A 15,990-nucleotide genomic window follows, 5' to 3' on the forward strand; every position below is an offset into this window, starting at 1 on the left:
CCCTCGCCGCCGCCCCCGCCTCGGCCCCGCGCGCCCTGGGGAGGCGGCTGGGGGAGGCGCGGCTGGCCGGGCCGGGCTGCGCGGGGCGGGGGTCCCGCGTGGAGGGTCCCGCATGTGGGCCGGGGCTGGGAGGAGAGAGGGGGCGGCGGGCGGGAGCGCGGGGAACCGGCGTTACCTGCCTGGGGAATGGCCAGACCCGGATCGGATCCGGACTCCGGGTTCCGATCCGCTCCGGAAACCACGCACCACCGGAAGCCGGCGCGGCCGGCCGCAAGGGAGGGCGGGAAGTGTAGTCCAGCGGCGGCGGGGAGGGCCGGGCGGCTCGGGGCCGCGCACCGGCGGCGGGCGGCGGCGCCCCTCGCCCAGCGCCCACATCGCCCTGGCTCGCCCCTCGCAGGGCAGCGGTCTGCCCGGCGGCGGCGGCGGCCAGAGCCTCAGCTCCGCGCCGCTGGGGTCCCCCCCAGCGAGGCACAGCACCTGTGGGAGGGGCGGCCGCCCTCTCCCGGCCGGCCCCACCCTACCGCCGGCCGGGCCGGGGAGGAGGAGGGGAAGGAGGAGGAAGGAGGAGGAAGAAGGTGGTTGCCACCGAACTCGGCCGAGCACCCAGATTACACAACCTGGGCGTTCGCCCCCTGCTCCTGGCCAGCGCCAGCCGGGAGGCCGGGGACCCGCCCGCCGAACGGCGGCAAGGCTGGGCAGCAGCGCTGCGTCGGGCGCACGGCGGGCTCCTGGGCCCGGGGAGCCGAGGACTTTCCCCCAGTTTAGGCCTGAACAAGTGCCTGTCTCCTCTGTACCCGAGCCTCCCTGAGCCCAAGGAGTTCAACGCTCCCGAGTCTCGCCAGCCCAGCGTTACCAGGCCGTTACCCGGGCCCCGCCCCGCCGTGCTGGATAGCAAAGAGCGCGGCCACACGCACCACTGAGGAACAAACAGCGGTGCCTGTTTTTTTATATCGCAGGCTACCGCTGAGACCGGGTGCCCAGGAAGCAAAGGACGTAGGCACGGTGCCCTCAGCTCAAGGGGTTTTAAACCGCCAGCTGGGGTTGCTGCGGTGCTCGCTGCTCTCCCAGCTGAGAGGTCCACTCTCAATGCCCCTTCAGAGGCAGAGGCCAGGGCCAAGAATTAATGCTTTTTGTATTCAGTCAAGATGCCCCAACTTCTTCCTCTGGTAAGAAGTGTCACCTACAATGGCGTGTTCCCCACCCAAAGCCTTGTGCTGTGTTCCCTGCTGCTGTGGTGTGGCCAGCCAGTCTCTGCAGTGCGAGCACCCCTGAAGATTCAAAGATGATGGAAAGCAGGTGCCGGCTCTGTCCTCTCCAGATGTGCTCTTCTCACGGCTACACCTTCAACAGTTGGCTAAGGGCATGTTTGCTCTCTCTTCTCACCTTACCCATCCCACGTCCCCTTCAGCACAAATATCCAGTTTCAAGAGGGATACGTACAGAGTATTGTGACTCCCTTCTTGTTAAGTGCTTGGGTAAACTGAAACAATGCAGCATTTCAATTTTGAAAATGTTGCTTCTTGGCAAAACTGTTAATTTAAGGAGGGGAACCGTTTATTCTTTAGAAACGACTCACCAGAAGTTTTCAATGAGCACAGGAGCAGTAAGGGGTATTATTCAAGGACCTAAGCGCACGTACAGGTCATTTGCTTTTTCAAAGATCGAAGCCTGCTGGCCTTTAGTTTTGTGTAGTCTGCTTTTACTTACTTTCCCTGTACATCTCAGTGTGCATTCACCTTCACAATGCTGTCTTTGGGCCTCCGCCTAGGTTTCTCCAGCATCCAGTGCACAAGGTTGGTTATTCTACTTAATGTGCATTCACTTTGTCAGAATAAATATTAACTAATGCAGAATAGTTATCTGTATGTTTCTTAGCTGAAGCAGTCTGGACTTACAATGCATGTAAGCTTGGATCCTGCAGCTCCAAAATTACTCTTTTTTTTTTTTTTTTTTTTTTGTCAGTATTCCTGCTGTCTGCAGAGTTAACATCAGACTGTGAGCTGGTATTTTACACCAGGCTCACTGGGGTAGAGAGATGAGGGAAAAAAAAATAAAATCCTTTTCTTTCATGGTTTAAGAATGATGAACTGGAGGGAAGAGTATGCTGCCAGACTTAGTGCTACATCCATTCCTGTTCTTGCTCTGATAGGTCTTGCACTTTTGCTAGCATACATGAATGGCATCACAGAAGTTACAAAAACCTCACCCAAGATTAGAGCAGGAAGGAAAAGTAAAATGGTATGTTGGGAGACTATTAGGAAATTTCAGCTAAGCACTTCAGGAATGTGAAATAAACAGGCACAGAAATGCAGGCAGTAACTCCCAGTAAGGTAGCCTACAATTTCCTTGCAAAAGAAGGTCCAGCACTCACTTTGGGAAGGGAAATAAAAATGCTATCGTAGCTATTTTCATGTGAATGCGTATTTTTGGTGGGTTTGGTTTGTTTCCCCCTCAGCCTGGTAGGGCTTTATGGTAGCATTAATTTAGAACTTAACTTTTTCAGTAAAACAATTGCAAGAGAACCTTCTTCCCAAGCTGTGCTCATTATAGTACTGGTGTCTTCTATATAGGATCTAGGCCCTAACACTCCTCCCTCTTTGCCTCCCAAATCACAAATGGTTTCAGGGTAATACAACATAACTGAGAGAAAAAATAACAACTAACTACAATGAGTTCCACAATTCCTCTTCCATTAGGTTCCCACCAAGCCCATGTTTCAGGCCATTTCTCAAGGAACAAGAAGGGGCTACCTGATACGGCTGGGGTCATCCAAAACAACCCACAGCATGAGCACAGCGTAGGTGGAGAACTCTGCTCCTGAATAAACAGGTAAATGGACTGTGTTAAGCAACAGGTCAAATTAGTGAAGGAGAATAGAAACCCATGTTATGCTTGGCTGACTAGGTATGTAGGACAGCACACTGCACAGAGACAATTGGCTTTTATTGTATGTACAGCAGCAGTTATTTCTTTAAAAAAATCCTCAGGCTTTTTAGTATATAATAAATCTGTACATCATAGACTTCTTAATTGCACCGATTTAATTTTGTGCACACACAGGGAAAAAAAATAAAACCCACCACAGAAGAAGTGACTATCACAACTGAATGCTAAAAAAAGAATGTTTTACCCCACCTGGAGTATCAAAGCAGAATACATCATTGGGAAATACAGAGTTACAGTACTGGAAAGACCTCAGACCCATCCTTCCCAGCTATTTGCACACCATGCCAGCATCTTGTATAGTAACAGTTTGGATATCCTGAGTGAAATGATATTATTCACCCTTAACTTAAAAGTAATCACCCTTTTTACATAGTTCATCTTGAGCTGTTTGTTACAAAGGCTGTGGCTTAGCAACGTACAGAAGCATATGCTGACTTTAAACACATTAATAAATCCACTTAGGTCCTGTGGAGGTCAAAGCATGAGGTCAGCTGTTCCCACTCACAGTGGGAAAGCCTTAGTCCGGAGCTACGGTCTACTTAATTCTGTGCCAGGATAAGCACTTACCACAAACTTTAGCTCTAAAATTCAAAAATGGTAATAAACTGAAATGGAAAAGCCATGCAGCTCCCACTTTTTATAGAGGTCTTGTTCCTTCTAACACCTAGAGCTACCAGAGCTGAAAAAGATGTTAAAACAAGAGCAAGACTCTTATTTTCCTTCCCCATATGCATTTGGTAGCATTTTAAGTAGTCAGCTTCGTTTTTTGCTATGATACTCTGCCTATCAAGAACACCAAAACTTTACAAGTAATACACAGCAGAAAGCTTTCACTTGAAAACCACCTAGAACCAGCGAGAAGATATGCAGTACCAGGAAAGGCTGCAGAATTTCATGGATCCTCAAAACTGGTTATCATTGCCAGGCAATAGAATGCCTCAGAAAAAGCAGCGCTGGAAGCCAAGTGCTCTCAAGAGGCAGACAGTAACTGCAGGTCTGTATGACCTGGAGCCCCAGCCTCTCCCCCAAAGAAAGAAAGAGCAAGGGAAAAAGAAAATCTTAACAGAAAGCATAAGAATAAAGCCCAGTATTTATGCCTGCACAGTTTATGACCTGTCCGCTAAGTCAAAGAAGTTTGCCAAAGGTATTTTGCTTTTTAAATAATATGAACTTTTTTTTCCCCACTATGGCATTCCTTCTTCTTCCTGCCGCCTAAGATTCACAAGTTCCATATAGAGTTAGGAGTGAAATGACTCTTGTTTCTTCCTGGGGTGAATTGGATATGAAATACCGGTGACCTAGGAATAAAGGACTCCCTCCTCTTTGAAGTGACTTTTAACATAATCTCAGTCACTTTAAGGAAGTTACCTAGCTTATACTCACTCTTGAGATATTAGGTAGTTTTATTGCTTTAATCTACGAAGATAAATTTAACTCTTGTATTCTTTCCTCGGTCAAAATTCACTAAAGCCAAGGCAAATCTTGGTTAGGTAAGGATGCAGGTTGTCTCCATCAAGGCAAATGGAAAGCTAGAATGCCATAAAGCAAAACAAATCACAAACACAGATTAAGAAGGTTCGATTATGGGCAGAAAAATTCTTTAGAAAGGAAAAGTAAGCCTTCATCTCTTAGTCCTCATAAAATAAATACCATGCCTTCTTTGCTGTACAGAACATCCAGAAACACAAAAGTGTAAGAAAAGGGGCAAAAAGTAAAAAAGATTTCACAGGTTGTTTCCAAGCTATTGTTCTGAAGTAAACTGTAAGGCAGAAAAGAAGTTTTCTGTGTAATATAATGCAGAGATTTGTTCTACTGTTTAAATGTGTAGTTATTAAAATTATGAAGATTGAAAAACATAGAAGAGTAAAATGATTCCCTCCAGCATCCTTCACACAGCTGCACAGGAAATATGCAGCACCTGACAGGATATGTTGCAGTGTTAGTTACACCGGATTACAAATCCGGCCTTCCCAATGCAAACCTGTAGCATAGCTCCTGCTGGTTGTCAGGGCCCAGCTGACACTGACCTATGTACTAGTACACAAAAAACATACATACGCAGATCTCCTGATCTTAAGTGACAACCTAATTGTCTCGGAAGGTGGGAATGGGATTCAATATTATGGGCCTTTGGGGTTGTCACGACTGAGCAGCACAGTTGTCTCTTTGTGTTTAGTACTTCAGCTTGTTTTTACAACAGGACATAATTTGTAGAGGAGTAGGAAGAGGCGAGGAACACACCAGCCAGATAAGAAGGTCAAACATCAAACCAAATAATGTGTATTTTCCTGAGGAGTGAAGGCAATTAAAAAACAAGATTCCCTTTTTGCCCCAAATGACTTGCTTTCCTCATCTTAAGAATTCATTCTCTCAATATATGCGAGCCCAAAGCTTCACAGTTTGCAGTACAGAATGTTCTTGTTCCCACCATCAAGACATGCATTTAGGCAGTCACCAAGCCCTTAAGAAAGAAGAACCAAAAAACCACTTCAGTGTGTATCTGTTCTTTGGGGCAAGCTACAAGCAAACCCTACCGCTGTATTCTGCGAGTTACTCAGTGTTACTTCCACCCCATTCTAGAGTACGTGATAAAGCTTTTGTAAACTAAAATCCCAGTTCAGTACTTTAAGCAGGCTTCAAGTAGTGTTACGTCCTCCCTTTACGTTCCCAATTCCACAGCTCTTTGCTTTCACTGTAAGGGGGTCCTACCCACGGAGCTCAGTCTTACCTTGAGTTCTTGAACTTGGTGACCAGTTGTGGTTTTCTCCTTCAGCAAACAAGACTGGGCATTTAAAACACGGCAGGGATTTGACCCCCAACCCTGCCCTGTCATGCAAAGAGCTCCTAGTAAAGTCAAGGGAAAAAGTGTATGTTGAGAGAACATAACACCAGGATTTATAACACTCATATCATAAAGCACTGTAGAACAAAGAAAGAAACCTAACTTCTACTTTGTATTCAAGTAACAATAAATGAAAATGTTCGAGCACATTCAAGCTGGACAAACCTGTATTACTGAACTGGGATTTTTAAGCACATTACAGCTCTAGAAGACTCATTTGTAACCAATTTTCAAAATATAGACTATTAAAATGCCTTCAAGTGTTTTCATAATAAGCAGCATACTTAAATGCATACCTATTTGATAGTCTGGACTGTTCTACTACCTACCGTGATTTTAGGAGGTTACACATAAAAGAGTGTTTTTAAACAGCAGGCTCCGTTAAAAGATTTTGACAGTTCATTTCTTCTGATATTTTCTTGGCAAAAAAGAAACTAAAAGCCCTCTACTCCTATATTCCTTGTAAAAGTATTTACCAAGGAATCTAGAGTCCATCAGAAGTTTTGAAATGTGTTTCTGTTCTTCAGTGACTTTCTATTTTTGAAGAATGGGTTAAGTTGTAAGCCCAAATATCTGCCGAAGTGTTGGATGTCTTAAGAGGAGGAAAGGAGGGAGGGGGAATCACTGTTGGCAAAGCAGGCACAAATCTATCATCCATTCACGTCAGTAATTTAGATGGAATGGATGGTTTTCTTGGCTAAAGAGAACAGGCTTGGTCCTTTGTCCTCAGTTGGAATGCAGATGATGGAAAAGTACAGGTATGCACAAAAGATGGTACCTGTGAAATACTGACATTTTACTCTATTTAGTAGCCAAAACAAGAACTATGCCTCTACTGTCATCAGTTTTTCCTTTTAATTTAAAGCAGCCAGCTGCAATATTTAATGAGGAAAAATAGTTAAAAAAAAAAAAAGTCACCCAACCAACCACTCACCTCATGACAACACTGGTAGATCAAGAAGCTGAAAGACAACTAAGGGAATTGTTTTAAAAAGCTTTTAAAAAGCTCTCTTCACAGCTGTGTTTTCCAAGATCTCAGTAAGCGTTTGGCAAATAAAACAAGCTGTCTAATGAAAAGCATGATAAGGTTAAATATGCTCTGTACATTACTTATTGCTCCTAGCTTTGCATTTGATATGATGGTTAATATATTTGTCTAACAAGTACTTGGGAGAAAGAATTAGAGCCCCTAAGATGGGTTTTTGCATTAGCAACGTGGCTTCTCACACAGGGAAGAAAAGCTACATATAAGAATTTGTAAGTATTTTGTTTGCCAGTAGACTTTAAAAAAAACTTGTTTTTTTAAGCATAACTTATGCACAGAACATTAAACAATATGCTAGTTTAAGTTTTGCATAATTTATTGATTTATGGCTAATATCAAAGGCATCTCTCCATCTACATGGACTGAGCAGTTATTACAGCAGGCTACAGTTATTACAGTAGGCTATCTTAATCCGCATTTTAGTTCTGCTTCTGAAAACTTACCCGTTTCCAAATTACAATACAAACTGGATCTGGGTCTCTCTTTTCCCTTTCAGCCTGACTAGAAAAACAAGTTGAGACTTGCATTGCTACTATTCCAGGCTGCAGTAAGGAAGCACAGTGGTATCTTCTCTCTTGATAGTGGTTCAGTCATATAGCAGGTACGGTGTTTCACTTCTTAGCTCCCTGTTAATGTAAACTAGGTGCTTCACGCAGGTCCTCCCCACCTGCACCATTCCCCAGCCTCCCTCATCATCTACAATAAACCACACGATCCTCCAAAAGCTGTCATGCTACAACTAGCGCCGCTTGCATTTGGAGGAGCAACTTCATAATCAGAGAGAAAAAGCGTTCTGGAAAAATAAAATAAAAAGACAAGCTTTCTGTTTATTCCTGAACCACTGCATTAGTGAATATCATTTTATGCAAGTCATCAGCTGTATGTGTATTCACTAGTTCTGCTCTGTAAACAAATGGTCAACTGATGTGCAAGTATCCCGTCAGAGAGCGTTCAGTCTTATGCGTAGGGTTCTGCCGAAGCACCATTCAGTTTGCTCTTGCTTTTGTTTTTGGAAAGGAGCTTTCTGTTCAGAATACGTGAAAGCGTGCCTCCCTTCTTGCGCGTTTCCTCTGACAGTGGCTGCTGCAGGTAGACAAGATCGTTGTGCGACTGACTCATTCCTGGATCCTTCTGATGATGTCGCCGTCGGAAAAAGAGCTTTGCGCTTTTTTTCAAAATCCCACCTGCGGAAGCAAACAGCAGAGGTGCAGGATGCTTTAGACAGAACAGACTGCTTTCCTCTAGGAGCTCAGCTTTAACAGTAACTGCAGCACGGCTGAAAAAGCCTTGGTCTTAACGTTTCCAGTTTAAGCATCACCCCGGTAACTATTCGAACAATGTTAGAAAGCTAAGAGCATGGTGAATCTAAAGCAAGAACATTGACGGTTTGTAACCTAGAGGCCATAATAGTACGAGTTGCACCTTGGAGTAAGTGATTTCAGATACTGGCAAACGTGAGCAGTCGTCATGCTTTCAGCCAGGGGCACACACACATACACTACATGCTACTGAATCCTCCTTGCCCCGCTGCTAATCCAGCTCTCTCCCAGCTGAACACCACTAGGGAATTCAGACTCCATGGAAGTATGTATTTTTCTGCTTCTCCTCATTCCATGCAAGTATCATGCAAACTGAATCATGACAGGCAGTGGTAGTTCTAGAGCTATGCATTGACACACACTTGTACAGTTATAGCAGAAACATTCAGGAGAGGAGAGTCACATATACTGCTAGAGGAGCACTCAAGAAAAAAGGAATTTTCTGTCAGTTCTTTCAGAAATTATGCTGTTGAAAAGGAAGGAAAGCTACCTGTAAAACATGCCTATGAGCAATCAAATATTAATCCTCTGGTTTCAGCTTCTGAAATCAATCCACACATTTTGTGGAAGTCTCCTTCCTTACACTTTAGTTTCAAACGCTCTTCTGAAAGCTATGGTGGTGTTCAAACATACACATGCACAGCGTTCGGTGTGGGTTGTACACTGGGTTCTCACATGTCAAACAGGCATATCCAATCTTTCCAATACAATAAAATTACAGAGTATTTTATAAAAAGAATGAAATAGAGGAAGTAATGTTACTCTCTGTGGTTTCAGAGATCAAAGGAGCTGAAAAAGAAAGATTAGCCTGTGATGCACAACAGGAAGGTGGCGTTTTAATTTGAGGTGAAGGACACTGCTGGTGCTGGAGAACAGCACCTGGCAGTCAACCTGCATGCAGTAGGCCCATACAAGCCAGACAGCATGTATTCTACACAAATTCGGTAGCACCACCTACAATAACAATCACAAAGCATTTGCTATTTTAAAATCCTGTTAGGAAGAGCAATTCACTTCAGGCAGATAAAAAATAATATTACATCTGCTTCCAATAGGTTCAGAAATTTGCTCAAATCGCTTCTCTGGTAAATTAGGTTGCTTTAATTTGTTGTATTACTTCCCTTGATCCTATGTCAAACCTATTACGCAGCCAAGGCAATTGCAGCTGCCATCTCACCAGGGACTCGGGACTCACATTGCCAACACCAGCCACTCTTCCCTCTTCGCAAGCTCGGGTTGTTTTTGCAGCCACCGTTCTGCCAAATTCCACCTTCCCTTTCCGTGTGCACACGTGTGCCTGATGTGTAAGGCAGCTCGGTGGCTGCTGACAGGGACACTGCTCCAAGCTACCAGCAATGCTCAGCCTGGTCAGTACATCAGCCCAATGTTAAAATAGCAATAGTTTTGTGCAGAATTGGGTAGTGGTGGTGTTCAAGTGGCACGAGCCAATTTGAGCAGAGGAGGACCCAGGTAGCAAGCCAACACAGGAGCCTTCTGGCAGTCAGACTAGTACGTGAGGACAGTCATCTCCCTGGCAAAGCTTCCGCACCTGGTTCCCACCCAACTATCAGGTTTCCTTATTGTTTCTCAGTTCAGCTATTAATTCCTGCCACTGCACGGTCTGGATTCTGCTCTTCATCCCATTGCAAATGGATACAAAAAGCAACAGCGAGACTGATTCTTTCATGCGATACTGTGCAATAGCTAGAATTACATATTTGTCCCCCAAGGACTTGACACAAGCTGCGTGTCGTTTTGCACAGCGACAGCTGCAGAATAGGTATTTCATGGCAGCTCTGTCTGCACGCAGCCAGATGCTTCTTTGTTCAGACTGGAGCAGTTACAAACAGGTTCTTGGGATTATTACTTTTGTATTTAAAGGACTAAGTGCTCAGCACTGGGGAGGATATTCTAGCGTGTTTTATCTTGCTGCTGCTGAGACTTTTCTCACAGAGCACGACGGAATGGAGGCAGAAGTCAGCTGAAAGCAACAGGAACTCATGGATTTGAACCTTGACTGCTCTCCCATCATGCCCTGATTTATCTTTTTGGCAAGGCAGTACCACTTCAAGCTGTTGTCAACAGCATAACAGAAACAGCGTTCAACCCCATGGCACTGACAGTTGTTAATATGCAAAGGCTGGGGGGGATTGATGAGGCCTTGCTGCTGTGTGGCTTTTGTTTCAGCAGTCAGCTGTTCTGCCCAGCAGTCTTGGCAGCTGCAGCTGAAGCTGTGCCAACAGGAGAGACAGAAGAGTTTATCTGTAAGCAGCTATTTAGTCCTATCCGTTCAGACTGATTTCCCATGCTAGGAAATAGAACCGAACCGAGAATGCTGCAAAGGTGGTGCCGGTGGCCTGGGACAAGCTGCTCAGCTGCAAAACTGCAGGCGGCGCCTCCCTGACAGCCGCCCAGGCTCAGCACAAGCAGCAGCCCCCCTGACATGAAAGCTCTCTGTGTTTTTGGAGGTACTGAAGTCATTGCTACCTGGAAGCTTGCCACATCCCCGCTGCCACCCTTTGGTCTCTAGCCAGTTTAGTACGTGCTGCCTGACAGTGGCTCCAGCTGTTGTGGAGGCATGCACCCCTGCTAAGGCGGCAGGGTAGGGCAAAGCACAAGCTTGGCGGTGCTCGTGCTGTTTGCATGCTTACTTTGAGTTCAACAGGATCCATATGCCAACTCTGCCCCTAACAACAGGAGATAAGCAGAAGAGCATGTCAAGAGCGCTGTACAGACTGACTAGTCTTCATAGGCTCCTGTGCACTAGTTTAGGGTGTTCTAAAAACGCTTGTGGGGCTAGGATCACTTCTGAACCTCACTTTTGTTAATGAAGAAAGATTTCCTTCCACATCTACAGGGATACAAACAGAGATTGATTTTTCCATTCCTTCCCAACTTCCAAAACAGTTTTTATCCAGGTGTTTTTTTAAATACCTGCCAAGGTCCTCATAGCTCTATGAGTTAGGCTAGAAGAGAGATCTAGAAAACTGTAAGCAGCAGGTTTTAGAGAAAGCATTCTGAATATGCATATACAGTTATGGGGTCACACATGGTTTGCATGAGCAGGTGTTTAATTGATAACCAGATACTACAGGAACGGGCATGATGGAGAGATTAGGAATGTAGAGCACCCCTCCAAGCCTTTCTTGCTGTCCATTCTGCATGACCCACCAGGACAGCATGACCACCAGAAGAATGATCTGTTACAGCAGACTTGTCTGCTAAGACACCTGACCACAGGAAGGTAATTTTGGAGGGAGGAAAGAAATGGATGGGGGAAGAAGAAAACAGGTGCCAAACTATGTTTTGCTTCAGTTTTTACAATGAGTGTACCATTGTAAAGCTACATTTTCTTAAAAAAAAAAAAAAAAAGGACAAAAATAACTTACTCTGTGTGTAGGTAATTAATTCTGGTTGGCATAGCAGTCCTCTTAAGTTTATAAAAGGGAAAGAGGAAGTCAGAAAGGTAAAAACGAAAAATATGCAAGAGTAGAAAAAAAAAAGAGACAGCGCTAACTTTAAGACATTAACACCATACACAACGCTTTTTAAAGCACAGGGGGTTTTGTTTTGTATGGGGGTTTTGAGATTTTCTTTGTTGTTGCGTTTGGTTTTGTGTTTTTTTTTTCTTAAAGGGCAAGTATTTGACAAAACAGAAACCTTGAACTAGTCAAAGCTAACTGAAAGCAGGGGGTTGGAAATGCGGAAATGTGTTCCTATCTCACTCCATAGAATGCTACGCAGCTGTGACAAAGTAGAGATGCAAGACTTGTGTATAAAGAAAGGGGTTTGAGAGTGTTTTTTAAAATATTTTTTCAAGATGAGGCAACTCTCAAATATGAGAGATACTTAGCACTTTTTAGCAGTTCTATACTACACCGTGTAAACAGGATCTTTAGAAGCCTTATCTCTTTGCAACATACTGCACAGGGGAAAACAAAACTATGCCACAGTTCACATACAAACTTCCACTTGCATGTTTTAGAATAACATGTTAAAGAAGAGCCCAGAGGTTTTGCAAAATCTCATATGGCTTCCTAACCTTTTCCATGCTCCAGATGAGACATCTCTTCACAATTAATCCTCCACTCCCACCCCAGATGCACCCAAACCTTTCCAATACCTGACCATCTGTGTCAAATTGATTGTTGCTGTACCATCCTGCCCTACCAGGTGGAGCAACACAGCTGCGAGAAGACCAAAAAACCTCGATGCTCTAAGGGAGAGCCTTGGCAAGAGGTCCAGTGTATGCCTTACGTGGGGGGATTACAAAAATCTAGTAATACACTGAGGTTTTGAGTAAGCCATTTTATAGTATCTCTGGGTAAAGAAAGAATAGAAAATAATAAAGTGAAAGAGGGATGGATATGGCTGAGAAATACAACAATTTTTGCAACTTCAACATGCAGCCCATGAGACTGGTGTGCCACCTGTTCAGGGCATAGTCCACTGCACTGGCTCTTGTATCAGGCCTCCTAACAGCCCCTGTGTTTGCTACCTAGCCACAAACTAGTACTACAGCCTCAGAGGTTAATGGATTTATAAAGGAAACACAAAGAATCCTAAGACATTTTCAAACTGCAGCTATCCAGGTGTGTACCTACATAAGCAAAATAATCTGACCCTTTATTTACTTATTAAATTATCCTTTATTCCATTTTCTTTAGCAAACTATGTATCAATTAAATCAGTGAAAAGGGACAAACTCTTCACAAGGTGGTTAAGAGCAGGTGTACTTCTGTTTTAGCCGTGATGCTTCCTGAACACACGCTTTAGTGCTCAGAGATGTGAAGGAGGAAAAGAAACATACCAGAAAGCAGCCGTGGAACTCTGCCATTTTCACATTAGTAATGGGGCTAATATAGCACAAGTCCTTGTTTACAAGAACACGGTTTTAATCGAGGAACTGACAATATGGCTAGTTATTTCTCTCCCAGATAACTGAGTCAGGCTTAGTGAGCTGCCCTTCAACTTCTAAGGATGAGCCCTTCCATTTCCTGATGGAGGGGAGTGTAAGAGAGCCTGCCCGTGTCCTGCAGAGCCAGAGGACTGCACTCTTTACGGTTGCTAGTAAGACAGTTTCAACCAACCCCACAATCACCAGGAGCTTAAGGACAAAAATCAGTAAGAAAATACGAACTACTACAGTGTTGCACAACGCTGCCAATTACACAGAGAAAGCAGTCATTCACTATAGCGGAGGTAAGGAGCACATACCTTTAGATTTTTTCATGCTCCCAGTTTCTGAAACGCTTAACGAGCTCCCAGATATTTCTTCACAGGTCTGGTCTAAGAGCGTGTTGGTGTCCCACTGTTGGCTGCCGTTCTCCAGACCCCAAGCCTTATGGGCACTTTGCTGTGGGTCAGTATCAGGTACTATTTCTGAAGCACCTAATGATAGCTTTTCATCAGAGGTGACTTTTCCAACAGCTTCCTCCACAGTGGGTGGATTTACTTCTTTGCAGGAGCTGTCCATGGCTGCAGCATAGTCCATCATCAGTGCAGCTTCACTGTCCTGAGACAGAGAGATCTGCCCAGTGAAAATAAGAGACAACACTGACGCAAGCCGCTCTGCTGGAAAAAAACCCAAGCCTTCCTGCAAAAGTTCTCTTCTCTTCTTTACACTTTTACTTGCATTGCTCAGGCTGTGAGGCTTCCTTAGCTCCACTAAAGGAGAGGAGCATATAGGCAAGTTTTAATAATCTTGATAATGCCAAATGACTTGGAAAAAAAATATTTAAGTACATGCCTCCCACCTATCCCCGGCCCCACTGCTAATAATGGGACTCCTTCCTACATGTGCTGCTGTAACGAAGTATCAGCATGCATACACAATGATCTTTTGGTCTTTAAGAAAATAAACATCAAAGTGTTTCATATTGTAGAAGAACTTCTTGGCATCTGTATCAGCTAAATACAAATCCACGCAGTCCCAGTGTCCTAATTTCCCAAGCAGATACATCCATCACTGTGGCAGCTGATCCTCATTCCCCTGCCTCAGCACAGCAGAGTGATCATGAGGGGATCCATGCCCACTGACTTGGCTTTCGCTCAGAGCTCTTTAGGGGTCCTCTGCATAACAGGAAGACTTGACAGCCAATGTCCATACAGCAGCCTGCAGGGAAAGGACTACAGGCAGGCACCAAGCACCAGATGGGAGACTGAGGCTGTGGATGAAGAAAGTCTGGAGGAATGCTATATACCATGTGAGAAAGAGTCTTCTGTTTGCCCTCCCTCTGGAACAGAGCCCAGAGGACTAGGATGTTTTTCACAGGGTTTTAACAACTTTGAAAAAAAAACCAGAAAAATCTTTCATTTTTTCTGTGTATCTTCCCTCCATGGGTGAAACACAGAGAAAGACTAATTATCCTCTGTTCTCACCTAAATTGGTTTTCCCAAATCCCTAATCATCCCACTCACATCCAAGGATACCATGCATTTTTAGTCAGCCTGTCAGATTTTACAACCAAAAACCAACACCCTCCCCAACAAACCCAGCCTGATTTGGTTTAATCTGAAACAGTTACTGAAATGAACTGGCACACAGACCTAGATCCTGCAGAGACTGCTGAATGGGAGACAGCAGAATGCATGTCAAGTTAGTGTCTCACTCAGTGGAGCAAAGACTTTACAGGACTAAGCATTAAATATAAGTGTTGTTTTCTGCTCTACCTTGGACACCCCTGATATGATAATGGTGCTTTTCTTTCTAGGAGACTTCAGCTTCTGCTTTGCAGACTCGCTTAACTGCCGGATGGCTGCTTCTGCAACAGGATCGGTGCCATTCAGTACCAGCAGTTCTGAAAAGAAAGCATTATTTCAGCGGGAAGAAGGAAAACCAGGAGAAAAAAAAGAGCAAAGAGAGGCAGAGTTTATTCTTGACTTAAAATTTAAAGAAATTAACAGAAAAGGAGTAAACACCAGGCATACCAAAACATCTTCCAGTTGACCACCCAGCTATGGGGTCGTGTCTTTCCCTTCTGTTACCCATTCTTTTGAGAAAAGGTACCTAAGTTGCACTTACAAACCCTGGCCCTGAGCACACAGGAGGTTTCAGAAGCCTAGACAAAACATCCAATTATTTCAGTGCATTGCTACACTGCACTGACTATAAACCAGAAGTGGGGGGTAGAGCATCAGGTATCACAAGCACGAAGAGCCATAGTTCTAACAAAGTACAAAGCTGGCCCGTGCTACTACTACTTCAGGTAGCTATTTTGCTCTTTTTCCAGACATCCTTGCTCGGCATTTCCAGATTTGCTATGGCACTATGACAGAATGGGGGAAGTCAAAGTGGCAGTCACTCTGCTCTTTATTAGCTGCCTCCAAAGCCTGTGAAGTGCACCTCCTCTTCCCCTCCAAACATTGCACAGGAGTACAAAACCTTCTTTATAATATGCTCTTTAGTGACAAACACAAGTTTATTTTTAAGCACGGCCATTTCAGGCATCTAGTATGCAGGTACTTTGGGCACAGCAAATACACGCTAATGAAATTCGTCAAGCTTAGGAACAAACAAGGCTAAGAAAGTTAACAAGACAAAAATCCCCATATTTAATTGTCTGAGGTGGGCTTTTCTGTTAACAGTTTTAACAACAACAAAAGAACACAGGCAGGAACAGCACCAGTGTTAATTAAACTGAGCAGTGTCTTTTGTTACTGTGACATGAATGCAATAAAAGACAAGGCCTGAATAATTACACTGCACCAAGTGTCTCAGATACTTTTGGTACTGAAGAGTATGTGTGCACAAGGGCTATGCACGTCCAAACATGTCTGCACACTCGCTATAAACCTCTACTTTTCCATCTCCCTAGCCACTGCGAAGGCCCCAGGAA

The 15,990-nt window shown here is 44.4% G+C and overlaps 2 protein-coding genes across 9 annotated transcripts in view; both read right to left on the reverse strand.

The window, feature by feature from the left end:
- The window catches only part of PRDM15 (PR/SET domain 15), a 45,726-nt gene extending 45,386 nt beyond the window's left edge, over positions 1-340 (reverse strand). For 6 of the 8 annotated variants that reach the window (XM_064472271.1, XM_064472262.1, XM_064472254.1 and 3 more), the window contains exon 1: positions 180-339. The gene's annotated coding sequence lies outside the window, so the exon portion shown is untranslated. Of the gene's footprint in view, positions 1-175 lie in introns of all 8 variants that reach the window. The other 2 variants (XM_064472237.1, XM_064472209.1) reach the window with 2 other exon arrangements.
- Positions 341-2,922: 2,582 nt separating this feature from the next.
- C2CD2 (C2 calcium dependent domain containing 2) overlaps positions 2,923-15,990 on the reverse strand; it is a 42,928-nt gene continuing 29,860 nt past the window's right edge. The window contains exons 12-14 of the mRNA XM_064472300.1: positions 14,825-14,952; positions 13,370-13,682; positions 2,923-8,017 (exon numbers count right to left, since the gene is read on the reverse strand). Coding sequence (XP_064328370.1) covers positions 7,791-8,017; positions 13,370-13,682; positions 14,825-14,952 — 668 coding nt within the window. The 3' untranslated portion in view covers positions 2,923-7,790. The remainder of the gene's footprint in view (positions 8,018-13,369; positions 13,683-14,824; positions 14,953-15,990) is intronic.

This window comes from Phalacrocorax carbo, chromosome 1, assembly GCF_963921805.1.
Source record: "Phalacrocorax carbo chromosome 1, bPhaCar2.1, whole genome shotgun sequence".
In the NCBI taxonomy this organism is placed as follows: Eukaryota; Metazoa; Chordata; class Aves; order Suliformes; family Phalacrocoracidae; genus Phalacrocorax; species Phalacrocorax carbo.